The 27,423-nt window shown below is 43.2% G+C and overlaps 1 protein-coding gene across 1 annotated transcript in view; it reads left to right on the forward strand.

The window, feature by feature from the left end:
• The window catches only part of LOC141213607 (uncharacterized), a 124,202-nt gene extending 105,971 nt beyond the window's left edge, over nucleotides 1-18,231 (forward strand). Inside the window, exons 4-10 of the mRNA XM_073665215.1 lie at nucleotides 10,846-10,995; nucleotides 11,120-11,299; nucleotides 11,383-11,506; nucleotides 11,590-11,687; nucleotides 11,872-11,962; nucleotides 14,518-15,515; nucleotides 15,676-18,231. Coding sequence (XP_073521316.1) covers nucleotides 10,846-10,995; nucleotides 11,120-11,299; nucleotides 11,383-11,506; nucleotides 11,590-11,687; nucleotides 11,872-11,962; nucleotides 14,518-15,515; nucleotides 15,676-16,296 — 2,262 coding nt within the window. The 3' untranslated portion in view covers nucleotides 16,297-18,231. The remainder of the gene's footprint in view (nucleotides 1-10,845; nucleotides 10,996-11,119; nucleotides 11,300-11,382; nucleotides 11,507-11,589; nucleotides 11,688-11,871; nucleotides 11,963-14,517; nucleotides 15,516-15,675) is intronic.
• The last annotated feature ends 9,192 nt before the right edge of the window (nucleotides 18,232-27,423 follow it).

Genomic DNA, 27,423 nt, shown 5'->3' on the forward strand with positions numbered 1-27,423 from the left:
AGGTGCAGCTTTGCTGGGGGAAAAAATGGTCAGACGGATGGGGGAGCTTTTAAACTAAGATCTGGGGGGAGGGTAGTCATGCTTATAAGGGGTTAGATAGACTAGACAGAGTGGGAGAGTAGGGGCTGTGGAGGATCTAGGGGGAGCTGGGATAAGCAAGGAAAGTAAGGAGTTGAGTAGGAGTAGGAAATTTGCTAATTGTATTAAATGTCTACTAGCAAATGCAAGAAGTCTCGCAAACAAAATGGCTGAACTGGAGACTCTTATGTCAGTCACAGAATACGATGTGGTGGGTATTACAGAAACCTGGTTGGATGAAAGCCATGACTGGGTGACAAATATAGAGGGATACACTACATTTAGAAAGGACAGGAAAGACAAAAATGGTGGAGGGATGTGTATTTTCGTAAGATCCAACTTAAAAACTGTGCTCAATGACAACATTGGGAGAAGCTGCGACAATGTAGAGTCAATTTGGGTAAATGTACATGGGGATGGCAATACTGGAAAGCTGCTAAGTGGAGTTTGTTACAAGCCTCCTAATATAGCTGAACTTCTAGAGGACGAAATATTGGAACAAATTAAAAATGCAGCAAATAATAATAGGGTCCTTATTATGGGGGATTTTAACTATACAGATTTCCAATGGGACATAGAATCTTCCAGTTGTACTAAAAGCTACAAATTCTTATCCACAGTTCAGGACAATTACCTCTCTTAGTTGGTAGATGAACCAACCAGGGGAGGTAATCTGCTGGATCTGGTGCTGTCAAATAGACCAGATACAATCTATAGGTCCGGGAGCATCTGGGAAACAGCGACCATAATATGATAAGTTTCAATGTAATATTTAATAAAACATTTCAAAACGAAAATGCTAAAACCTGGAACTTTAGGAAAGCCTTTCAACAAATAAAGAGAAGAGCTTAATTGTGTAGACTGGGACCATATCATGGTAACTGGGGATACGGAATATAAATGGGGCATGTTTAAGGAAATATTACTAGATTCCTGTAGAAAATTTATACCCTGGAATAAAAAGGAACCAGGAATAAAAAGAAACCATTATCGATAAATAAGACAGTACAAATTTTAATAAGACAAAAACAAAGGGCATTCAAAATCTTGAAGGCCAAGAATATAGAAATAGCATTTCAGTAGTATAAAGACCTAAATAAGAAATGTAAAAAGAAATCAACCTAGCAAAATTATCTACAGAGAAACAAATTGACAGGGACATTAAATTCCCAAAAATGTTATACATACATCAATGCCAAAAAGAGTAAATCAGATGGTATTGGCCCCTTAAAAGACAATAATAACAAGATAATTATAGAGGACAAAGAAAAGGCTGAGATATTAAGCAGACACTTTTCATACGTGTTCACCTTCAAACAGTCTGTTTCAGGGTTCTTTCAAGAGGGCAAAAATCAAAGTTCACCTCCTAATATAACTAGTTTAACACAAAAGAAGTACACCTGCGTCTGAGCAAATTAAACATTGTCAAATCCCCTGGACCAGATGGTATTCATCCACGGATACTGAGGGAATTGAGCTCAGTAATTGACAAACCGCTGCATCTCGTATTCTTAGACACTCTTGTAACAGGGGTAGTGCCACAGGATTGGAGGATAGCTAATGTGGTACCGATATTTAAGAAAGGTAAGAAGGTGGATCCAGGTAACTACCGTCCAGTAAGTCTGACATCAGTAGTGTGCATAGTTTTTGAGGGCATCATAAGGGATGACCTGCAGAGATATATTGCAGAGAATAATATAATAAATGATAATCAGCACGGATTCATGAAAAATAGGTTGTGTCTAACCAACATGTTGGGGTTCTATGAGGGGATAAGTGCAAATCTGGATGTTGGTAATGCGGCTGATGTGATTTACCTGGACTTTGCAAAGGCATTTGATACTGTATCACATATACTGAAGCTACAGAAGCAATGACTTGGGGGAACTATATGAAGATGGGTGAGGAATTGGCTAAATGATAGGAAACAAAGAGTCGTCATAAATGGTACAGTCTCTAAATAGGACATAGTCAGCAGTGGGGTGCTACAGGGATCTGTGCTAGGACCAATTCTCTTTAACCTCTTTATTAATGACCTTGGGGATGGGATTGAGAGTTAAGTGTCAGTTTTTGCTGACGACACCAAACTATGTAGGATATTAAAATCTGATCTTGACATTACGATATTGCAGAACGATCTGGATAAGATGACTGAAAGGGCAAACACTTGGCAGATGAGGTTTAATGTAGATAAATGTAGAGTAATGCACCTAGGATGTAGTAATCCTAATGCTGCATATACATTAAGTGGGAGTATACTCGGGACTACAGAACAGGAGAAGGATTTGGGTATTCTAGTTACAAGTAAGCTGAGCAGCAGTGCTCAATGTCAAGCAGCAGCCGCAAAAGCAAACAAGATTTTAGGGTGTATAAAAAGAGAAATAAAATCCTGCAATCCCAACGTATTGTTACCCCTTTATAAATCACTGGTGAGGCCACATCTGGAATATGGGATCCAGTTTTGGGCTCCACATTTTAAAAAGGATATTCAGAAGTTAGAGTCAGTTCAAAGGCAGCAACTAGATTATTATATACAGTGCTGGCCAAATGTATGGGCACCCCTGCAATTCTGTCAGATAATACTCAGTTTCTTCCTGAAAATGATTGCAATCACAAATTCTTTGCTCTTATTCTCTTTATTTAATTTGCTTGCAAGGAAAAAACACAAAAGAGAATGAAGCAAAAATCAAATCATTGATCATTTCACACAAAACTCCAAAAAAGGGCCGGACAAAAGTATTGGCACCCTCAGCCTAATACTTGGTTGCACAACCTTTAGCCAAAATAACTGCGAACAACCGCTTCCGGTAACCATCAATGAGTTTCTTACAATGCTCTGCTGGAATTGTAGACCACTCTTCTTTGGCAAACTGCTCCAGGTCCCTGATATTTGAAGGGTGCCTTCTCCAAACTGCCATTTTGAGACTCTCCACAGGTGTTCTATGGGATTTAGGTCTGGACTCATTGCTGGCCACCTTAGAAGTCTCCAGTGCTTTCTCTAAAACCATTTTATAGTGCTTTTGGAAGTGTGTTTTGGGTCATTGTCCTGCTGGAAGACCCATGACCTCTGAGGGATACCCAGCTTTCTCACACTGGGCCCTACATTATGCTGCAAAATGTTTTGGTAGTCTTCAGACTTCATAATGCCATGCACACGGTCAAGCAGTCCAGTGCCAGAGGCAGCAAAGCAACCCCAAAACATCAGGGAACCTCCGCCATGTTTGACTGTAGGGACCGTGTTCTTTTCTTTGAATGCCTCTTTTTTTTTTCCTGTACACGCTATGTTGATGCTTTTTCCCAAAAAGCTCTACTTTTGTCTCATCTGACCAGAGAACATTCTTCCAAAACGTTTTAGGCTTTCTCAGGTAAGTTTTGGCAAACTCCAGCCTGGCTTTTTTATGTCTCAGGGTAAGAAGTGGGGTCTTCCTGGGTATCCTACCATACAGTCCCTTTTCATTCAGACGTCGACGGATAGTACGGGTTGACACTGTTGTACCCTCGGACTGCAGGGCAGCTTGAACTTGTTTGGATGTTAGTCGAGGTTCTTTATCCACCATCTGCACAATCTTGCGTTGAAATCTCTCGTCAATTTTTCTTTTCCGTCCACATCTAGGGAGGTTAGCCACAGTGCCATGGGCTTTAAACTTCTTGATGACACTGCGCACGGAAGACACAGGAACATTCAGGTCTTTGGAGATGGACTTGTAGCCTTGAGATTGCTCATGCTTCCTCACAATTTGGTTTCTCAAGTCCTCAGACAGTTCTTTGGTCTTCTTTCTTTTCTCCATGCTCAGTGTGGTACACACAAGGACACAGGACAGAGGTTGAGTCAACTTTAATCCATGTTAACTGGCTGCAAGTGTGATTTAGTTATTGCCAACACCTGTTAGGTGCCACAGGTAAGTTACAGGTGCTGTTAATTACACGAATTAGAGAAGCATCACATGATTTTTCAAAGGGTGCCAATACTTTTGTCCACCCCCCCTTTCTTAGGTTTGGTGTGGAATTATATCCAATTTGGCTTTAGGACAATTCTTTTTGTGTTTTTTTCATTGAAGACAAATTAAATGAAGAGAATAATACCAAAGAATTTCTGATTGCAATCATTTTCAGGAAGAAACTGAGTATTATCTGACAGAATTGCAGGGGTGCCAATACTTTTGGCCAGCACTGTAGGATGGTAGACCTCTCATATGATGAGAGGTTGAAAAAGTTGAGCTTGTTTAGCTTAGAAAAACGACGCCTCAGAGGGGATCTCATCTACAGGTATAAATATATGTGTGGTCAGTACAAAGGTCTAGCACATGACTTATTCCTTCCAAAAATATCAAATAATTTGGTCCAGAATCTGATAAATTAGTCAGAGACCAAATTTAATTCAGCAAACATTAAATTTTTATTAATAAAATACACAGACACAAAATAGAAAAGAGATAAAAAGCACCTCCATGCTATGAGGGATCAACCACTGCATATATATGCCTAATATTATATGTATATGGTATAAAATTAATACTATACTTCCATAAAGTGCTAAAGTGGAAGCTGTGAGTTAAAGATATCCTAACAGTGCAAAATGCAAAACATGGTGTAACAAGATGATAAACATACCACAGAGCAGCTATATTGCTGGCACCAAGGTTGTGCAGCGTCCTTGGGGTTGAGGGATGCTGCACAACCTTGGTGCCTGCAATATAGCTGCTCTTTGATATCATTCTGCATGGACAGCCACCAAAAAAGTCTGGCAATGGCTTTCCATGTAGCAGTAACCCCAGGATGACCACTTAAGACGGAATCATGAAATTCTTGTAACACACACAATCTTAGGTACACAGGCACAAATGATTTAGATCCTGGAGTGTCCGGAGAAGCCAATGATTGGGCGTTATGGATCTCCTTTTCCAATTCTGAGGTTACCATAGAAACTACAATACCCTGAGGAATTATGGAGGATGGGGGTACTGGAGGTGAAACTGAATTGAGACTACGAGATAATGCGTCAGCTTTCACATTCTTAGACCCCGGTCTGAATGTAATGCCTCTGCGGGAGTTTATCTTTTAGCTGATTCAATGTAAGCTAGATTCTTCTGATCAGTGACCACAGTAACTGGATGAACCGCTCCTCCAAAAAATGCCTCCATTCCTCAAAGGCTAATTTTACAGAAAGTAACTCACGATTCCCAACATCATAACTTCTTTCCGCCGGCGAAAATTTTTTAGACAAAAAAGCCCATGGACGCAAGTTAGTCAGAGTTTTGGACCCCTGCGACAAAACCGCCCCCACTCCGACCTCCGAAGCATCCACCTCTACAATGAATGGCTCTTTGAGATCCGGTTAGATCAGAATGGGAAGAGCCATGAAACACTCTTTTCATGTTTCAAAAGCCCTGATAGCACTCTGTGACCACACCTTGAGATTTGCCCCCTTACATGTAAGGTCAGTAAGAGGTTACACAATCTGAGAAAACCCCTTGATAAATTTCTTATAATAGTTGGCGAATCCCACAAAATGCTCCAAAGGCTTGAGATCACAAAGCTGAACCCAGTCAATTATGGCCTGTACCTTCCAAAAACACATTTCTCTAATTTAGCACACAAAGAGTTCTCCCTTAATCTTTGTAACACAACAGGGACATGTGCATTTAATAACCCAAATGGCATGACAAGTAGTGTTGAGCTAACTTGTTTGGCATTTAAAATTTGTGTTCGTGTGCAGGGTCCCGACTTGTTCGCGCCAAAAAATTGGCTCCGAAATGCTGAACAAATTCGCTCAACACTAATGACAAGGTTTTCAAACAGACCCTCAGACCTTAAAAACGCTGTTTTCCACTAATCACCCTCCCGGATGCGTATCAAATTGTAAGCCCCTCTAAGATCAAGTTTAGAGAACACCATGGCCCCCAGAAGCTGATTATATAGGTTGTGGATGAGTGGAAGTGGGTACGTATTTTTAACCATGATTTTGTTGAGTTCTCGGAAATCAAGGCAAGGACGGAGACCCCCATCTTTCTTTTATACATAGAAAAAAGCAGCAGCTACCAGAGAGGAGGAAGGACAGATATGACCCTTCCATAAACTTTTGTTAGCATATTCTTGCCCATTCAGACCCAGACAAATTGTAAAGGAGAGCTTTAGGCAATTTGGCACAAGGAATAAGATCAATAGCACAATCATAAGGATGATGGGGAGGTAGTATCTCCGTCTCTTTCTCCAAGAACACATCTCCAAAGTCCTTCAGGTACCCCGGCAGACCCTTCAGACTAGAGGAGCATATTTGTACAGTTTTTAGCGATTTCTTGCAACAATTAGGGCCACATTTAACAATCTCCCTCTGACACCAATCAATAACAGGATTGTGAATCTGCAACCATGGAAGCCCTAGTACCAACCCAACAGGTAAATTATCCAACACAAAACATGAGAAGGATTCAAAGTGGAGTGCTCCCACTTGAAGTGTGAAATCCACTGTTACCTTCTTGATCAAATTCCTAGATAATGGTGTCTTGTCAAGGGCGAAGATTTGCATGGGTCTTTCTAAACTAACTGTCCCTAACCCTAACTTCCGAACCAGTCCCGAATCAATAAAGTTAGCAGCAGACCCACAGTCAATGAAAGCCAATGTTGATAACACCTGGTTCTCAAAGCATAACACTGTATTTATCAGTACTTTAGAAGAAAAAGGTACCTGGGAGTCTGGGTGACCTCCTCGGCCATCACCCACACTCAGACGTTCTCCTGATGGTTTGCTAGCCTGAGGGCGAGTAGGGCAATTCTTGAGAAAATGTCCAGAGAGACCACAGTACAGGCAGTCTGAGATCTTGTCTACGTCTACAACACGAAGATTGGCAACTTTAATCTCCAATGGCTCCACCTCCGGTAAATGGACCTGCTCCGGGGATATATAATGGGCAGCTTGGTGTTCCTCATGTCTCTCATGGATTCTACAGTCCATTCGTATGGCCTGGGTCATGGCTTCCGCCAGGGAACAAGGAGCTTCATGGAGGACCAGGGCGTCCTTAAGGGTTTTGGAAAGGCCTTTGTGGAACTGGCACCTGAGACCTGCATTGTTCCACAGAACTGCAGTGGACCACTGCCAGAACTCAGTACAGTAGTCCTCAGCTGTGCGACGCCTTGAACCAGGTTTATGATCTTAGCCTCAGGGACCTGGATCCTCTTGGGTTCGTCATATGTCAGTCCTAAACTGTCAAAGAAGGTGTCAACAGAAAACCGTTCTGGGGCTTGTGGGGACAAGGAAAATGCCCAGGTCTGAGGGCACCCTTGCAGAAGGGACAGGATTATTCCCACCTGCTGGAACTCTTCCCCTGACGATCAGGGGCGCAGGGTAAAAAATAACCTACAGCTCTCCCTGGAGACCCTAAACTGGTCTTTCTCTCCAGAAAATTTATCAGCGAGGTCTAATACAGATTCCGGAGAGACCAACTGTACATCAGAGGGTACTAACGTCACAGCCACTGCCGACAGCTTCAGCACGCCCCTGTACAAGCGGAGCAAAACCGCAGGTGCGGTGAACAAGCAGAGCAGAGCAAAACCGCAGGTGCGGTGAACAAGCAGAGTGGAGCACAACCGCAGGTGCGGTGTACAAGCGGAGCAAAACCGCAGCAGGTGCGGTGAACAAGCAGAGCGGAGCAATACCGCAGGAGCGGTGAACAAGCAGAGCGGAGCAAAACCGCAGGTGCGGTGAACAAGCAGAGCGGAGCACAACCGCAGGTGCAGTGAACAAGCACAGCGGAGCACAACCACAGGTGCGGTGAACAAGCAGAGCGGAGCACAACCGCAGGTGCAGTGAACAAGCAGAGCGGAGCACAACCGCAGGTGCGGTGAACAAGCAGAGCGGAGCACAACCGCAGGTGCGGTGAACAAGCAGAGCGGAGCAAAACCGTAGGCGCGGTGAACAAGCAGAGCGGAGCAAAAACGCAGGCGCGGTGAACAAGCAGAGCGGAGCAAAACCGCAGGCCCGGTGAACAAGCAGAGCAGAGCAAAACCGCAGGCACGGTGAACAAGCAGAACAGAACCGCAGGTGCGGTAGACAAGCGGAGCAGAGCGTAACCACCGGAGCGATGAACAAGCAGAACAGAGCAGAAGGTGAAGGCAGACAGGACAGGGCTCTGTTCACATGGAACAGACTGGAAAATACAGGAAGATGGTTAGAACACAGGAGGTAGATATGGAGGCAGGGAAAGGGGACAAGCAGAACCAGATACACACAAGGTACTTACAATGAAGTAGCGAGTGGACACAAAACTCACAAACAGAAGTACAGAAGTTGGAGTTAGGTGCAGGTTCAGACACTGCAGGCAAAGGGAAGGTACGGACATAGATATAAGTAACGGGCTAGGACACTGTTCAGACAGGAACTGAACCGGGAAGAAGCCTGGGAACTCAGCCCCCAGGGTGGCGGAAACAGACTAGAAGTCAGAGATACAGGTAGTGGCCCTGCGTACTCGGCCCCCAGGGTGGCGGAAACAGACTAGAAGTCACAGGTACAGGAAAAGGCCCTGGATACTCAGCCCCCAGGGTGGCAGACAGACTAGAGTCAGGACAGGACCTGGCACCCCAGTTGCAAAAGACAAACTGAGTGAAAGTGTTGCTCAGGCACCTCCTACTGGGTGGAGGGGGTTTAAGTATCCAGTGACTCACAGCAATAGGCTGGGGACGCATTAGGACTGTGCACACAGTAGCTATAAGAAACAAGCAGAAAGCCGCGCCGACGCCCTAAGCAATCAGACAAGAGACATGGACACAGCAGGTAATGGAGCAAAGAGTGCAGCATGGACTGACAGGTAAGATTGCGGTCTTGCATGGTGGGAGGTGGTGCACCATGCAAGCACGCCACCAGGGATGTTTCAACCATATTGGACCACCGAGCTGTCAATCAAAGTACCGACAGCTCCAGCACGCCCCTGTACAAGATTGGACAGCTGAGCAGTCAGTAACTGCATCCCAGACACAGTGAGGGGTGAAACTGTGACAATTATCATTTTCTTCCATACAGTACAGGGTCAAATTGTCTGAGAAGTACTCAGTAATCAATGGACACCCAAGTGTTTGAAAGGGAAGGATATAAAAGTATCACAGAGACTCACATGTTGCCAACCATGAATAAGCATTGGTTTCATATGTGGGCACTTGGTGGTATGCCATCACAACATCACAACAGTTTTTATGAATTTACAATAAATGTGAGGTTTTAACAATATAGACAATACTGGAGAATTCATCTCTCCTCCTTTCTCTACTTGAAATGTCCCTGACCAGGGCGGTTCCATGGGGTGATCTTCAGACAAAGTGCATTGAATAAACAGTGAGCTTACCTCCCTCTTCATTTTCCCATTATATGCATGTTTTCCCTATAGTGACGAATATTTATTTTTGCTAAAACTGTGATAGTTTCACTTTAAAACTTTTTTTAAACCTTTTTTATAAACTTTTTTAAACAACTCTCATTAGTGCGATCATACAACATACAAGCCTTTTATTTCTCAGGTGATGCACTGTACTACTGTTGTGCCATGTATTATCACTTGTCAGTGTAATAGTAACGGCCCCATACAGATGAGATACGTTTTGGCTGAACGGTCATTTGGCAGACAGCTATCTCTCCTGACTCCCCCATACTCACAAATATTCCAGCTTTCCTGTGGTCTGTATGACTGACTGCATTTGTAGTCAACCAAAACCCCCAAAATCAGTGCTTTCATGCAACTTTAGTCTAATATTTAAGGGTGGCGTTAAAAAGTAACTTATTGGACTCTGCCTCTGGCCTGGCCTAATAGACTTTCGTACATTGCAGGCCCAGAAACCATTATTAAGCATTTAAGTATTGTAGGAACTAGGCAGCCCCATACTATTGAGCATTTGGGGAAGAAGGGGCATTGGGCCGAACTCTGTCTAGTTAGATGCCATGTTTGCTTTTTGCAGGAGCAAGTGGTTAAGCTGCCAGGGATTTTGTTGCAGCCGCATCTGTGCCATCCTTGCTGTGTACATGTATGTTCTGGTGCCCAAAAGAGTTCATATAAAAACAAAAACCCCAAAAAATGTTTAACGTGTTAAGAAATAATAACATGTGTTTTCTGCTTTTTGCATGTTTTTTCTTTTTACAAGAATTGTTGGTGACAATTTTCTTTTGAAACATTTTAATATCTGCTTTTTTTTTTTCTCTTGTAATATTGGAAAGCCTAAGGCCAGAAATAAACTTCATAATACACTGTACACGTAGACTTTGGTATCAAATAATTGCTGTCCGCGGTGTTTGTGCAATCAAAACAGCTTTTATAAAAGCTTCAAACTTCTGTGTGTGAATCAGACATGAGCTGTAACTTGATAGAAGATTACAGTCTGGGGAAGATGGGAAACATTCATACAGACAGCCGGTGGTGATGTGTTCAATGACGGTTTGTGGCTAAATATGTTTTTAGAGCTGTAGTAGAAGATGTTGCCTCATCATGTAGTTATTTCTCATGTCACGTGTAATGAATATCTCCTGCAGTATTGCTGATGCCAATTCCAGTGTCGGAAAATGAGACGAGAATTAGTGGTATGGAAGATAAGTCTATGAGAAACGTATTCAGCTGCAGACTCCGAGGAAGAAATTGCTTGTTGTCTGTGGCCTAAAATATAAAGGTTTTATTACTAGATGTAAAGAAGAAAACTAAATACTGTAAAATAATAAATATCCTTATATGTTTCCCCTCATTATCTCCAATAGTTGTATTATACCAACAGGATTTTTATCTTCTACTCATTCAGGTATCTACAACACCGAATCCTCTCAGTGGAGATCTTCTATATAAGAATATTTTCCTGATTTATCCATCGAAGATGGATATGGACAGGGACAAGATGGCGGAGAGGATATTACACCTCACCCTAGAGATCCTCTTCCGGCTTACTGGAGAGGTGAGAGATTCTGATGACGTCACATCATTCTTATCTATGGGAATAACAGATGAACAGAACTGGAGAGGTGAGGACTCTGGAAATGTCTGTAGTGAGATTTATTAATGTGTCTCTCCATAACCAGGATTACACAGTAGTGAAGAAGACCTCTAGTGAGTGCTGTCAGGACCCTGTGTCTGAGGGATGGGGAAAACCCCTGAGACTAATCACGGGGCCTCCACCTCACCCCATGATACATGAGGATATCAATGACCAGAAGATCCTAGAACTCACCTACAAGATGATTGAGCTTCTGATTGGAGAGGTGACATTACTGGGAATGCTGGGACATTATACAGTAACGCTAAGAAGGGATCGGGGAGATGACGGTATCAATGTATGTGTCAGGTTCCTATAAGGTGTCAGGATGTCGCCGTCTATTTCTCCATGGAGGAGTGGGAGTATTTAGAAGGACACAAAGATCTGTACAGGGATGTCATGATGGAGATTCCCCAGCCTCTCACAACACCAGGTAAATGACAGGACTAAATACACACGGCCTACAATTATCTGTATGAAAATAATTAATTCAGTCCCTGTATGTGTTTCCTCCAGATCGATCCAGTAAGAGGACAACACCAGAGAGATGGCCCTGTCCTCTTCTTCCACAGGACTGTAAACAAGAATATCCCAATGTTCCTCAGGATCATCAGGTAGATGGAGAGAAGGTGTCATGAGATCTCCCCTATGATGTGTAGACGGCTGTGAAGGTTTTGTGCTCAGTCTTGTTTTATCCACCAGTATTTATATTTGTGTAATGAGAACGGTGGAGATGACGGGATTAGAGCGGATCATAGATGGGACTTCTCCATCTGACTTTTATAATATTTGTTCCAGAGTGAAGATCAGACCCATATTAATACTACAGAGACAAATGTGACGGGTGATAAGTGCTGTAAAGAAGAGATTCCTACATATGACTACCCAGGTGAGTAGTAACCACTAAATGCAAAGAAGTTACAGATTCTTCTCAGTCACCCGCTGTGGCGGCTTTATCGGTGGTGTAGTTCGGCCGTATCACAATCGTGTGATCACCATTTTGCCGCTCGACCACAACATTCTCCTTTATCTGAAAATGTTCAAATTACTTTGTGAAATCGTGAAAGCCCTTTTCTATAGAACTTACAACCTGGAGGATCTACCTACCCCCTGGGATTAGAAGACACTGTTCGTTACCTGCCCAAATCTGTAAACTACAAAGCCAAATGACAGCGTATGTAGAATGTGCTGACAAGTTAGAAAATCACTTGAAGAAAAATATTATGATGGGTCTGTAAGAGAAAGTGGAGGGTAATGATGCTGTTGGCTTCCTAGATCCCTGATATCTTATTGGATGAATCTACCTTCTCTCCCCTCTGTGCTGCTGAATGTCCTCATATGGTACCTACAAGACACTGTACAATAACAACAGTTTCCCTTTATCCTGACTTTTCAATTTCTTTTAAAACCAACTAACTTCAAACAGGATAGCGATAACCTACACAGAAAACATTACACCTGAGCCATGATATATCTGTAAGCTGTGCGTGGCTGATGGCTGTAATATACATTTATTCACGCCTGCAGGAGATGTGTTGGCATGGCTCGAACCCTGGTTTCATGGATTCACTCCACGTCATAAATTCCATTATGTTTTCAATCCTAAGGAATTCAGATTACTGCACAATCTCTCTTGAAATGGGGTCGCTAATACTTTCTCTACTCTTCTGGTCAGAATTCATCGTAGCTCCAATGGTTTATCATAAATGAGTGCAACTCCAGTTTAGTGTTGGATTTCTCCCTTCATACATACGTTGTGTTAGATCCCTCCTGTTTGTTTTTTCCATCTTGTGTTTTGCGGTCACGTGACCATCTGCCTTTATATTCCAACTCCGCCCTTTTGGCTGTGGTGGACTTCATTGTTTTTTGACTGTTTTGCTGGCCAGGTGCTTCTGTGCCTATCTCTGTCAGTTTGCTTGGTCCTTTTGGGACCTCTAGTACCTTTTTGTCAGTTTATCTTTTTGTGTTCTGCAACAACTTTCTCTGTTCAGGAGGTGTCCCATTTTTGTTCCAGTCCTTAGTTCTTTTAGGGACCCCTTACCTTTATTCTATAGGTCTCCATTCAGACTAGCCTAGGACTAAGGTGGGTCCGTTCGCTAGGAACAGGCAGCCCGCTATATCGTAGGGATTCAGCTTAGTCTTATTGTAGGGAAAGCTTTCCCCTTCTTTCCTTAGTACTTGTTGCAGATCATAACACGTTGTTGTTGGGGATGTTACATGTTTTTATATTCTTTCTTTTTTTTACAGGCTCATTCTGTATGATAGTTTCATTGTATTGGGATCGGCCTTCCTCACTTATGTGACTCTGTAACTCCCTGGTAGCCTTTCAAAAAGATCTCCATTGCCTCTTCCAAATGCCCGAGATCTAAATTTAAGACAACTCAGCTCTGCACTATTCTAAAAAATTGTCTTTGAATGTCTAATATTTCTTCTTGAAACTCATCTGACAGAAAATATTGTCCCTTACGATAGTTTAGATTGCCGAGAGCCACCGAGCCCCATACTCTAATTACTCCCATCACCAGCGCCGCCTGCAGAATGATTAAGGCGGCTCCTGGTGACAGAAGCAGACGTCGCAGGACCAGATCCCAGAGGAGATGGGACACACCATTTGCTGAAGCCCTAATATTACAAAATGTCAGAAAACTAGGGCAGTAGAAATCCCCATAAAGTGACTTTATTTTGGAAATTACAACCTCAGTGAATTAATCTATAGGAGTAGTGATTATTTTGACTACACAGGCACTTTCCGAAAATTAGCACTGGATGCTGGAGCATAAAAATTGCATATTGGCCATTTGATTACCCAACACATAGTGCCCAGATTGTGCTCCAGGACACATACACTGTAAATTAAGTGGGTTCTTCTCACTATAGTAATGCCAAATACATGGATGCTGAATGTGGTTTGGGCACACTGCAAGGCTCAGAAGCGATGGTGAGATTTGACTTCGGAAAAGCAGATATTGCTGGATTGGTTTATGGAAACCATGTTCCATATTTTGGAGGCTAAAAGAACAAACAGTTGGACACCACACTCTACTGGTTCATCCTATGAGGTTTTCTATTAGACTGTGAACTATCATTCTATCAATAACTTGCCATTTCTACAGACATTTTAAGTACAATTAACACAAGAATCCCATAGAAAAATAAATAAAGATTGCATACCACTTCTAAATCAGTCTAAACAAACAGATCCCTGGGCTACATGCTAGTCCAGGAAAATGAAGAAATATATGCTCAAGTTTAAATATTCCTCTATTTTTTAGATTTGTGTGTAATAAAATAGATTTTTAAACTTGAGCATATATCTCTTCATTTCCCTGGATTACCATATAGCCCAGGGATGTGTTTGTTTAGACATTTTAAGTAGAAATGTTCAAAAATATAAATTTCAAGGATATTTTATTCAAAATGAATAATTGTTTTTTTTCTTGGCAGATGACTGTACCAGGAGATCAGAGGGACAGGAGATTTTTAAATCGAATGATCTTGAGATCCCACAGGATACAATTGAAGTGAATGCCATTACTTCAGATATACCATCATCCCTTCAAAGCAAAGATCTATCATCTAATTCTATGAAACACATCCTGTCTTCTGATTCATTACCAACTACTAAGGAAAATCAAAATAAAATAAGCATTAAAAAACGAACTGCTCCTAAAGCAAAGAAATCCTTTTCACTTTCAGAAAATGGAAATAGTTTTACTTTCGAGAAGTCTATTCTTAAACATCAAAAAAAACACTCAGCGGACAATAGATTTTTTTGCTCCAAATGTGGAAAATGTTTTAATCAGAAATCAGTTTTTGTTAATCACCAGAGAACTCACACAGGGGAGAAGCCTTTTTCATGTTCAGAATGTGGGAAATGTTTTAACCGGAAAGCGCATCTTAATAACCACCAGAGAACTCACACAGGGGAGAAGCCATTTGTCTGTTTAGAGTGTGGGAAATGTTTTAGCCAGAAATTAGATTTGATTAAGCACCACAGAACCCATACAGGGAACAAGCCTTTTTCATGTTCAGAATGTGGGAAATGTTTTAACCAGAAAGCACATCTTAATAGCCACAAGAGAACCCACACAGGGAAGAAGCCTTTTTCATGTTCAGAGTGTGGGAAATGTTTTAACCAGAAAGCGCATCTTAATAGCCACCAGAGAATTCACACAGGGGAGAAGCCTTTTTTCTGTTCAGAATGTGGGAAATGTTTTATCCAGAAATCAGATCTTTTTAGACACAAGAGAACTCACACAGGGGAGAAGCCCTTTTCATGCTCAGAATGTGGGAAATGTTTTAATCGTAAAATGATTCTTGATAGCCACAAGAGAACTCACACAGGGGAGAAGCCTTTTTCTTGTTCAGAATGTGGGAAATGTTTTAACCGAAAAGCGCATCTTAATAACCACCAGAGAACTCACACAGGGGAGAAGCCATTTGTCTGTTTAGAATGTGGGAAATGTTTTAATCGTAAAATGATTCTTGATAGACACAAGAGAACTCACACAGGGGAGTAGCCTTTTTCTTGTTCAGAATGTGGAAATGTTTTAATCATAGAATGATTCTTGAAAGTCACAAGAGAACCCACACAGGGAGAAGCCCTTTTCCTGTTCAGAATGTGGGAAATGTTTTACAAGGAAATCAAGTTTGATTAAGCACCAGAGAACCTACACAGGGGAGAAGCCCTTTTCCTGTTCAGAATGTGGGAAATGTTTTAACCAAAAATCAGTTTTGGTTACGCACCAGAGAACCCACACAGGGGAGAGGCCATTTTTATGTTCAGAATGTGGGAAATGTTTTAACCATATATCACATCTTAATAAACACCAGAGAACCCACACAGGGGAGAAGCCTTTTTCATGTTCAGAATGTGGGAAATGTTTTAACCGGAAAGCGCATCTTAATAACCACCAGAGAACTCACACAGGGGAGAAGCCATTTGTCTGTTTAGAGTGTGGGAAATGTTTTAGCCAGAAATCCGATTTGATTAAGCACCACAGAACCCACACAGGGAACAAGCCTTTTTCATGTTCAGAATGTGGGAAATGTTTTAACCAGAAAGCACATCTTAATAAACACCAGAGAACCCACACAGGGGAGAAGCCTTTTTCATGTTCAGAATGTGGGAAATGTTTTAACCAGAAATCAGGTTTGGTTCAGCACCAGAGAACTTACACAGGGGAGAAGCCTTTTTCCTATTCTTTTTTTTTAATCCAATAAATTTTTATAGAGATTTTTTCATTAAGTTTTTTTTTGACAAAACATCCCAATCCTGGTATGCACGGCACCCCATCCCTCATCCTGGTATGCATGGCTGCCTCATCACCAATCCTGGTATGCATGGCACCACTCATCCATCCCCAATCCTGCCATGCATGGCACCCCATCCCTCATCCTGGTATGCATGGCACCCCATCCCTCATCCTGGTATGCATGGCCCCCTCATCCCCAATCCTGGTATTCATGGCAACTTTTATCCCAAATCTGGTATACATGGCACCCCTCACTTTTATCCCAAATCTGGTATACATGGCACCCCTCATCCCAATCTTAGTATGCATGGCTCCCTCATCCCCAATCCTGGAGTGTATGGCACCCCATCCCTCATCCTGGTATGTATGGTACCCTTTATCGCTATCCTGGTATGCATTGCACCCCACATGCCCCAATCCTGGTATGCATGGCACCCCATCCCTCATCCTGGTATGTTTGGTACCCCTCATCCCTATCCTGATATGTATGGTACCCCTCATCCTGGTATGCATGGCACCCCATCCCTCATTCTGGTATGAATGGCACCCCATCCCACATCCTGATATGCATGGTACCCCGCATCCCTATCCTGGTATGCATGGTACCCCTCATCTCTATTCTGATATGTATGGCCCCCCTCAACCCCATCCTGGTATGTATAGTGGGCACAATGTACTGGACACTACAACTTAGTGGTCACTTCAACGGCAGTTTGAAATTTTCACTCAGCAACATCCAATGCTGCTTGTTTCTGGAAAACACCCATTTGTCCCTACACCTGTAGGTAAATTCCCAAAGGGGTATAGTTTCCAAAATGGGGTCACTTGAGGGTGGATTCTGTTTTTCTTGCACTTAGGGGCTCTGTATAGAAGAAATTGTGTGACACATTTCGGCACCATATTTACCCATTGCCCTGTGTGAAAATGTAAAATATGAGGCTTAAACATTTTTTTTGTGGTAAAAAATATAATTATTTTTTCTTCACTGCCAATGGTATGACTTTAAAAATGTAAAAATACTCACTACTTCCCTAGATAAATTCCTTGAGAGGTATAGTTTACAAAATGGGGTCACTTGTGGGGGTTCCTGCTGTTTCGGCATGTCAGCGACTCTTCAAATGTGACACGGTGTCTGCAACCTATCCCAGCCAACATAGCACTCCTTTGTAAAAATAAAAAATTTGGGGCTAAAAGATCATTTATGTGGAAAGAGTGCTCACCACACATCTAGATAAGTTCCTTGAGGGGTCTAGTTTCCAGAATGGTGTCACTTGTGGGGGGGTTCCTCTGTTTAGGCACATCAGGAGCTCCCCTAATGCGACATGGCGTCCGTTAATTATTCAAGCAAATTTTACATTCAAAAAGTCAAATGGCGCTCCTTCCCTTCCGAACCCTGCAGTGCGCCCAAACAGTGGTTTTCCCTCATATATAGGATATCGGTGCACTCAGGAGAAATTGCACAACAAATTTCATGGTGCAATTTCTTCCATTACTATTATGATAATGCAAATTGGTGACTGAAAAACATTTTTGTGGGAAAAATGTGAAAATTTTATTTTTACGGCTCAATATTATAAACTTCTGTGAAGCACCTGGGTGTTCAAGGTGCTCACCACACATCTAGATAAGTTCCCTGAGGAGCAAAAAGTCAAATGGCGCTCCTTCCCTACCGATTCTTGCCGTGCACCCAAACAGTGGTTTTCCCTCACATGGGGTATTGGTGTGCTCAGGAGAAATTGTACTACAAATTGGTAGTCCATTTTTCCTGTTACCCATGCGAAAATAAAAAAATTTGTGTCTAAAGTAACATTTGTGTGAAAAAAAGTTAAATGTTCATTGTTTTCTTCCACATTCCAAAAATTCCTGTGAAGCACCTAAATGGTTAATAAACTTCTTAAATGTGGTTTTGAGCACCTTGAGGGGTGAAGTTGTTAGAATGGTGTCAACTTTTGGGTATTTTCTGTCATAAAGGCCTCTCAAAGTCCCTTCAAATAAGATGTGGTCCCTGAAAAAATGGTTTTGTAAATTTTGTTGGAAAAATGAGAAATCAGTTGTTAACTTTTAACCCTTATAACTTCCTAATAAAAAAAAATTGGTGCTGATGTAAAGTAGACAAGTGGTAAATGTTATTTATTAACTATTTTGTGTGACATATCTCTCTGATTTATGGGCATGAAAATTCAAAGTTTGAAAATTGCTAAATTTTCGCCAAATTTCAGATTTTTTCACAAATAAACGCAAGTCATATCGAAGAAATTTTGCCACTATCATGAAGTACAAGATGTCACGAAAAAACAGTCTCAGAATCAGGGGAATCGGTTGAAGAGTTCCAGAGCTATTACCTCATAAAGTGACAGTGGTCAGAATTGAAAAAATTGGCCCGGTCACGAAGGCGAAAACCGGCTCTGGCGCGAAAGGGTTAAACTTTTCCAGAAGAAGATACAGATTCAGTGGAATGTAATCCGGAGTTCTTTTTGTTATTCTTGTACCCGGTATTTGAATTTCTCAACCGTTTGTATTCGTGTATGTTCTAAAATGCTCAAATTAGGGATATCATCAAATGGTAGAATAACCGACTTACCTCAATTAATGGACAGTCCTGACCAGGTGTGCACCTACTGCTGGTGCAGCCGGTGCAACTGCATCGGGGCACGACGGTGCAGGGGGGCCCTTGCCGGGCGGCTGATAATGAGGGTAATCTGGCCTGCTTCTCGGAGCCCCATGGCCAGATTGCCATCATCATATGTGGTGGGCATGGAGCGATCCCTGCAGCTCCGCTGCTGACAGGAGGAAAATGGCAGCAGAGCTGCAGAGATCCGTTTTCTGCTTCCTGCCCTGTGCTTCCTCCCTGACACAGGCCCGCGCTGCTTGATGACGTCATCATTTGGTGTGAGCCTGTGTGTCAGGGAGGAAGTTACCGGAGACGAGGAGGTGCAGGGGAGCGAGCTGAGGTAAGTTGTGTTTTTTATTTTTTTAACAAACTGGGGAAGCTGGGGAGAGCAATGAGAGGAGGCTGGGGAGAGCATTGAGGGGAGGCTGGGAAGAGCAATGAGAGGAGCTGGGGAGAGCAATGAGAGAAGGCTGGGGAGAGCAATGAGAGGAGACTGGGGAGAGCAATGAAAGGGGGCAGGGGAGAGCAATGAGAGGAGGCTGGGGAGAGCAATGAGAGAAGGCTGGGGAAAGCAATGAGGGGCTGGAAAGAGCAATGAGGGAAGGCTGGGGAGAGCAATGACAGGAGGCTGGGGAGACCAATGAGAGAAGGCTGTGGAGAGAAATGGGAGGAGGCTGGGGAGAGCAATGAGAGAAGGCTGGGGAGAGCAATGCTGGGGCTGGGGAGAGCAATGATGGGGATGGAGGGAGAGAGCAATGACGGGGGTGCTGGGAGAGAGCAATGATGGGGGTGCTGGGAGAGAGCAATGACGGGGGTTTCACTTTGCTTGTACTGTAAAGTCTTGTATATTTTCCATGTGCACATAGCCTTACAGTTAATTGGGGAGAGTCACAGAGACTGAATAATTAATATTATTGGCCGGTGGAGATTATAGTTAATGGGGGGGCACAGTGCTGCTTATCACTTTATATTTTGATTACTAAGTGGCTAATAGTATATTAATGGGGGGGTACATATCTGTATTCAGGAGCGCAGTGCGGGGGAGACATGTATGTATACAATATATGTGACCTTGTTATTTTCTAGGCTGGAGAGCATCATGACAAGACTAATCGTGGCTGGGAGATGTCGACATGAAGGTCTGACCAGATGGAGAAGAAGCAGCAGAAACCGACTCTGATCACGTCAGCGGTAAGTGCCTGGATGTAAATATTATTCTGTATCTGCACTGTGTGACTAGGCGTGATCTTAAAATCCCTTAGGCTGCATTTTCACATTTGTGTGAAATGTCCGTGTGCTGCCAGATTTTTTTTATCGGATGGTCCATGGACTCGTACAGTTTTATAGATACATTCACACATCCATGAAAATCACGTATCTGAGAATGAGATCTGTGAGGGTCAGAGAATGTCCTGTTCTGGTGCAATTTTGAGGATTAGAATAGGACATGCTTAATGCATCTGTAATCATTGCTCTGGAGGGAGGTAGGGCTTGGCTTCTATCTGTGTACATATGCTTTTGCATGGGCAGCCATTTTAGGGGGTCTCGTGTGCACACGGTAGTGTGGTTCAAACAGTATTTTTTTCTTTTTTTCAAATGTTCCATGTATGCTCACTGTATGCTATTTTTTATTTCAGATGTCCTACAATAGCGAGGAATTTGTCCGTGAACTAATCGAGATGTATCGGTCCCTGCCCTGCCTTTGGCAGATTAAGTCTGCCAAGTACAGTAACCGAAATAAAAAAAGGGAGGCATATGGGAAACTAGTTGCTAGAAGGTCAATGAGACTGTTGTTCGGGAAAAGATCCAGGGTCTTCGCACAGTCTATAAAAAAGAGCTGGACAAGGTGGAGAAGTCAATGAAGTCTGGTGCCGGCACAGATGAGGTTTATGTGCCCTCGTTATGGTACTATGACTTGCTTGGCTTCACCCGTGATCAGGAGCTGCTGCGCACAATGGTATCTTCGATGCGGCAGACCCTGGATCAAGACCCTGTGATCCCGACTGACACCCCTGTTGGAGATGTAAGTACCTTCTTTGCTTGCTTCCCTGTAAATAGCATTTAAACTTGGTATGTACATGCCATAGTTGAATGGAAAATATTAACTAATGTTTTACCTGCTTAATTCTGCAGTTTACAAAAGTTATCCCTTCCAGTTCAGATAAGTACACTCCTTTACTATTTTCACCCCACTCACTTCTCATATTGTTGAATGCCATTTCATATCCTGTACTGCTAGTGCCTCCCCACACATTTGTTTCCAGTGCACGTTTACCCATGCTGGTCATGATATATCCAATGCCAACACATTTATGTGGTGTGGTGCTGAATGTTGTAAAATAATTTTTGGGTTTAACTTTAACATTTAATTTTCTGTTCCCGCAGCATCAGCAAGATATGTTAACCACAAGTGACGACATCCTGGGTGATGAACCTAGCCTGGCGGAGGCTGCTGAGGGGTCAAGACCCTGCACCCTCAACCCTCAATTCAGCTACTGTGCCTCGGCGAATAATCAATGCACATAAGAGAAAGGCCACCTTGTCACCATCAACAAAGCTAGTCTCTTTGGCAAAGCAAATTTTAAGCCAGCAGAGCAACTCAGGCATGGACAGCTTTGCCAACTTCACCGCTGATCGACTTCAGAAGCTGGATGACACACAGAGGATCCATGCCGAAAGGGTCATTTTCGAGACTTTAAATAAAGCGGCAGCCGGTCAACTGAGTGAAACATCAACTGTACATACTAGGATTGACCGTGATCCCTGTGCAAGTCAGTCATGGACCCAAATGCCGGAACCACTGCGTAGCACACCAGTATGACGGTTTGTACCTCAACGAAACCTGCCGCTTGCCCCCCCCCCCACCAATATCCCAGGTTTTCTAATTCCTTTCTTGAAGAACTATCTTCTCCGCCCAGGCAAGGATTTTTGAATCCAGAAAACCAGTATCAAGAGCTTTAGTGATGTTTTCCTTGTAGGGTTTAAGTTAAATGTTTAAATTGTTAAGTTATTGTTTATTTAATAGTTAATTTAATTGTTTATTTATTAAAATATTTGTTCATAATAAAAATGTTTTTTGAATTAAGACTTGCAGCCTGCTTTACTGAATTCAGCATATAGTTATTAGCAGGTCTACTAGGCGGGGTAATGGACTGGGTGCATCTACACAGATGCATAGATATAATGGGTGTGAGTGATGAAACATGTTATTTGTTTGTAACAAAGTGTACACAACAGTGGATATAAACTTTAACGTTTTTTTTATAACAACAAAATAAATATAACAGCAAAAAACAAAAAAGTTAGTGGCTGCCGCGCCGCCACAAACCTTGCCAGCATCACTCCGTGCTGTTGGACTGCTTCTCCTAGTGTCCGCTGTGACGCCAGGAGTGTCCGCTGTGATGCCAGGAGGTCGTCTAATGTAGGGATTTCGACGGAGGTAATGGTTAAACTTAAGACGAATGATTCTGTACATTCATCTAATTAAGGCTATGTGCCCACAATGCAGAAATGCTCAGGATTTTTTCCTGAACGTTTCTGCATCTCCCTGGCAGGAAAAAACACATGAGGATTGTACATGCGTTCTTCCTGCCAGGGACACGCGGAAATGAAGCGGTCTTCACTTGCATTTCCGCATTCGGGTTGACAAGCACTTTCCAAGCGATTAGCATCACTTGGAAAGTGCTTGTCAACTTGGTCACACTATATAAATCCATGCAAACGGCATGGATTTATATACTGTGACCCCCAAAGAATGTAAAAAAAATAAAAAATTATCTATACTTACCTTCCGATGGCCCCCGCAGTCTTGATACCCTCCGTCCCGGCTGCCGGCAGCGGTAAACTGAAGGACCTGCCGACGTCAGCGTCGTGTGACCCGTCACATGACTCGGACGTCAGCGTAGGTCCTTCATTCAACCGCGAAGTGCCGGGAAGCAAGGAGGAGCGCAGCGCGGGCCGCCAGAAGGTAAGTATATATATATTTTTTATTTTATTCTTTTTTTTTTTAATGGTACCTGGGTCTGGATGAGAGTCCTCTCATCCACAACCGGGTACCATCCGCACATTATAACGCGCCAATTACGCAAGTACAGATGCAGTCTTGCGGAATTGGCGCGTTCTAATGCAAGTCAATGGCGGCGCAAAAAGAAGCGCTTCCGCAAAATAATTGGTAGTGCTGCGTTTTTTTACACAATGATAATCCCCAGCGGTAATTTCCGCAGCATGTGCACAGCACATGCGGATTATCATAGGGGAACATTGCAGCCCTTCTACCCATGCGTTTTTAAGGCATTTTTAATGCGTTTCCGCAGCTGCAGAAACGCATTAAAAACGCATCGTGGGCACACAGCCTAACAGGTACATGTTTGTTATTTAACACTTACGGTTTTCGGTTTGCTCGGGTGATGATGAGCTGATGGACCACCCGGATCCTCTGGCATCACCGGCTAGGCAAAGACACAACACTTCATAGTACATGACAGCCCTATACTTTCCAAGTTGTATGGACCGTATTTTATGTGAAAGCATTACCGTAAGACAAAGCTACACCCATATCATGGAGTGATGCTGGCGAGCCTGTAAATGACTCTTGCTGGGGCTCTGGGTCAGCAGGTGACTCCTGCTGGGGCTCCGGGTCTGCAGGTGCTGGAGAACAAATAACATTACATACCTGAGGTACTGAACTGTAATTGTAACCAATGTGCTGCCATATACTGTGCTAACCTATTTTAAAACCACTCACCGCGATGGGGCAGGGTCTGTGACCGGATGCTTCTTTCGGATCTGGGTAGTGGAGCTCTGAACCCCAAATCTTCGGGGTAAGCCCCGACTTATGGAGCACTGGATGTCCTGGATGCTCATGGCACTCATAGTCCCTGGCATCCAGCTCTGCTATGAGGTAGCGGACCTCTGCATCCCCCCATGGAGTTGCCCGTCTCCTGGCCGCCATGTTACCGCCTCTCCTGACAAGCTAGGCCGCAACAACATCATAAAACCCGCCCACGACGAATCAACGTCGTAAACCACGCCCATGACGCATTAACGTCGCCCATAGTCGGGGGCACGCCCTATTAGAGGACGCTACTGCGTGCGCAAAGGAAGCGGCCTGAATTCAAAGTATGTACGTCACACTGGAGACGCTGCTGCGTTCGAAAAATGACGCATTATTAATACAGCATCTCTGGTCACACAGGAAGACTGGTGTGTTGGTGGTTTTATGTATGGATAAAGATCTATATTTTTAGATAGGTAAGCATACTTGTATGTCTGTGACTATGTATGTGTATATGTAGGTATCTGTATATATGTGTGTATATTTTTATGTATCTGAATATGTATGTGTAGCATGGGGATCGCCCCAGGAAGCATTTCTGACCCCCAGGTCACTGCTGTCAACAACGTGGTCAGAGGTATTAAGCCACATTTACGGGCTCACAATAAAACGTTCAAAAATGAAACTGAAACTGCTTTCCTGTGAAATATGTTAAGGAACTTCCTTTCTAGGGTAAAGACTTGTGTATAAGGTAAAATAACTAACCCCAAAAAAAATACTCCTCCACACCTTGGGCTATGTTCACAAGTAGCATTTTTTATGTGTTTTTGCACTTTTATATTGCTTTCAACCGTGACAAATGCATTCACCGGGAAATGTCATTTTAACATTTTACAACCTTAGCTGGCCATGTGCTGTGACACATGCATACAGTGCTGAAAAGACAATTTTAAATATATATATTTGCGGCTGAACAGTGATCAACACACTCAAACTGTTTTTTTTTTTTAGATACAAATGGCCCAAAAGTGGATAATAAAGAGGTTTGAACCGTGGAACTGCAAAACCACACTTCTGTTTCTCGGGCCTACACCAGATTATTTTCAACAGATATATTTGTGTCTGAAAAATCAGAGACACACTTTTTTTTGGGGGGGGGGGGGGGGGCACCAAAAGGTTCATAAGACGGGTATTTGTACAGTGTGAAGGAGGAGAAAAAAAAGAGGATTTAGATGAAAAAAAAAAAAAGGATTTGTCCTGGCCCCCGAGACCTGGAGCTAAGTCCAGCAATTTCAGAAACACAGGACTGTAATGCAGGGTTTGCTGGTATAACCACTGCGTCTCCTATACAGCCTGCCTGCCTGATATCTGGGATGCATATTAGTCCTGAGAAGGACTGTTTGTTTGATCTGGCAGCCTTTACAGACCCTACACTAACCATTTTGCAGTTTATATCTCTCCCTAAATCAGCAGCGCTGTCCCTACACGTCTGATCCGGAGTGACTGTGTCCAAGATGGCGGTGCACGGTATTAAATACTCGAGGTGACGCTGTGCGGCCAGGCATTCACTGCAATGCCCACAACCAACATGGCTGCGGCATTACAGTGACTGGCTGGCAATCCCTACATGTTCATTGGCTCTGTAAAGAGAACCAAACATGCAGGGCGGAGACCCGAGCTCCTGCCCGAGTAACCCGGAAATGCTCGGTGCTCGCCGAACATCACGAGTAGCGTGATGCTCGGGCAAGTACCGAGCAGTGTCGAGCATGTTTGCGCAACACTAGAGTACACGTATGCATCTGCGGGCCCTTACTACTGAAAGAATGAGAAACAAAGCTTTTGCAAAGTAAAACACATACAGTCATGGCCAAAAGTATTGAGAATGACACCAAAATTATATTTTCACATGATCTGCTGGCCTCTGGTTTTTATTAGTGTTTGTCTGATGTTTATATCACATACAGAAATATAATTGCAATCATATTATGAGTACCAATAGGTTATATTGACAGTTAGAATGAGTTAATGCAGCAAGTCAATATTTGCAGTGTTGCCCCTTCTTCTTCAAGACCTCTGTAATTCTCCCTGGCATGCTCTCAATCAACTTTTGGACCAAATCCTGACTGATAGCAGTCCATTCTTGCATAATCAATGCTTGCATTTTGCCAGAATTTGTTGGTTTTTGTTTGTCCACCCGTCTCTTGATGATTGACCACAAGTTCTCAATGGGATTAAGATCTGGGGAGTTTCCAGGCCATGGACCCAAAATCTCTATGTTTTGTTCCATGAGCCATTTAGTTATCACCTGCTTTATGGCAAGGTGCTCCATCATGCTGGAAAAGGCATTGTTGGGCGCCAAACTGCTCTTGGACGGTTGGGAGAAGTTGCTCTTGGAGGACATTCTGGTACCATTCTTTATTCATGGCTGTGTTTTTAGGCAAGACTGTGAGTGAGCCGATTCCCTTGGCTGAGAAGCAACCCCACACATGAATGGTTTCAGGATGCTTTACAGTTGGCATGAGATAAGACTGGTGGTAGCGCTCACCTCTTCTTCTCCGAATAAGCTGTTTTCCAGATGTCCCAAACAATCGAAAAGGGGATTCATCAGAGAAAATGACTTTGCCCCAGTCCTCAGCAGTCCACTCCCTGTACCTTTTGCAGAATATCAGTCGGTCCCTGATGTTTTTTCTGGAGAGAAGTGGCTTCTTTGCTGCCCTCCTTGAATCCAGCCCTTGCTCAAAGAGTCTCCGCCTCACAGTGCGTGCAGAAGCACTCACACCAGCCTGCTGCCATTCCTGAGCAAGCTCGGCACTGCTGGTAGTCCAATCCCGCAGTTTTAAGATACGGTCCTGGCGCTTGCTGGTCTTTCTTGGGCGCCCTGGAGCCTTTTTGACAACAATGGAAGCTCTCTCCTTGAAGTTCTTGATGATGCGATAGATTGTTGACTGAGGTGCAATCTTTGTAGCTGCGATACTCTTCCCTGTTAGGCCATTTTTGTGCAGTGCAATGATGGCTGCACGTGTTTCTTTAGAGATAACCATGGTTAACTGAAGAGAAACAATGATACCAAGAACCAGCCTCCTTTTAAAGTGTCCAGTGATGTCATTCTTACTTAATCATGACTGATTGATCGCCAGCCCTGTCCTCATCAACACCCACACCTGTGTTAATGGATCAATCACTAAAACGATGTTAGCTGCTCCTTTGTAAGGCAGGACTGCAATGATGTTGAAATGTGTTTTGGGGGTTAAAGTTCATTTTCTGGGCAAATATTGACTTTGCAAGTACAGTAATTGCTGTTAAGCTGGTCACTCTTTGACATTCAGGAGTATATGCAAATTGCCATTACAAAAAATGAAGCAGTAAACTTTGGAAAAATTACTATTTGTCTCATTCTCAATACTTTTGGCCATGACTGTAGTTTATTAGACAAATCAGTACAAATATGAAAGTAGTGTATAAATGTCAGTAGTAGCCCACTATAAGTTCTGATGCTGCCAAGTAACAGCACCAGGACCGTTAAAATATTGGCAGTAGTTGTCTCGGCACGTCTTTGCATCGTGGGTGTTTCTGCCGGGTCTCAATGGTTGAAGGCCTGCAATTGCGGGATCGTTTGCACGCCATTGACCGAGCTGCACTTCCCCATTTGTTAGGCCCACAGAGTCCATGAAGCCAGGCGGACAGTACGCCAAGGCATCGCGCCGGTGAAG

The sequence above is a fragment of the Phyllobates terribilis genome, unplaced genomic scaffold (genome assembly GCF_046119375.1).
Source record: "Phyllobates terribilis strain yellow unplaced genomic scaffold, ASM4611937v1 Scaffold_200__1_contigs__length_3551848, whole genome shotgun sequence".
In the NCBI taxonomy this organism is placed as follows: domain Eukaryota; kingdom Metazoa; phylum Chordata; class Amphibia; order Anura; family Dendrobatidae; genus Phyllobates; species Phyllobates terribilis.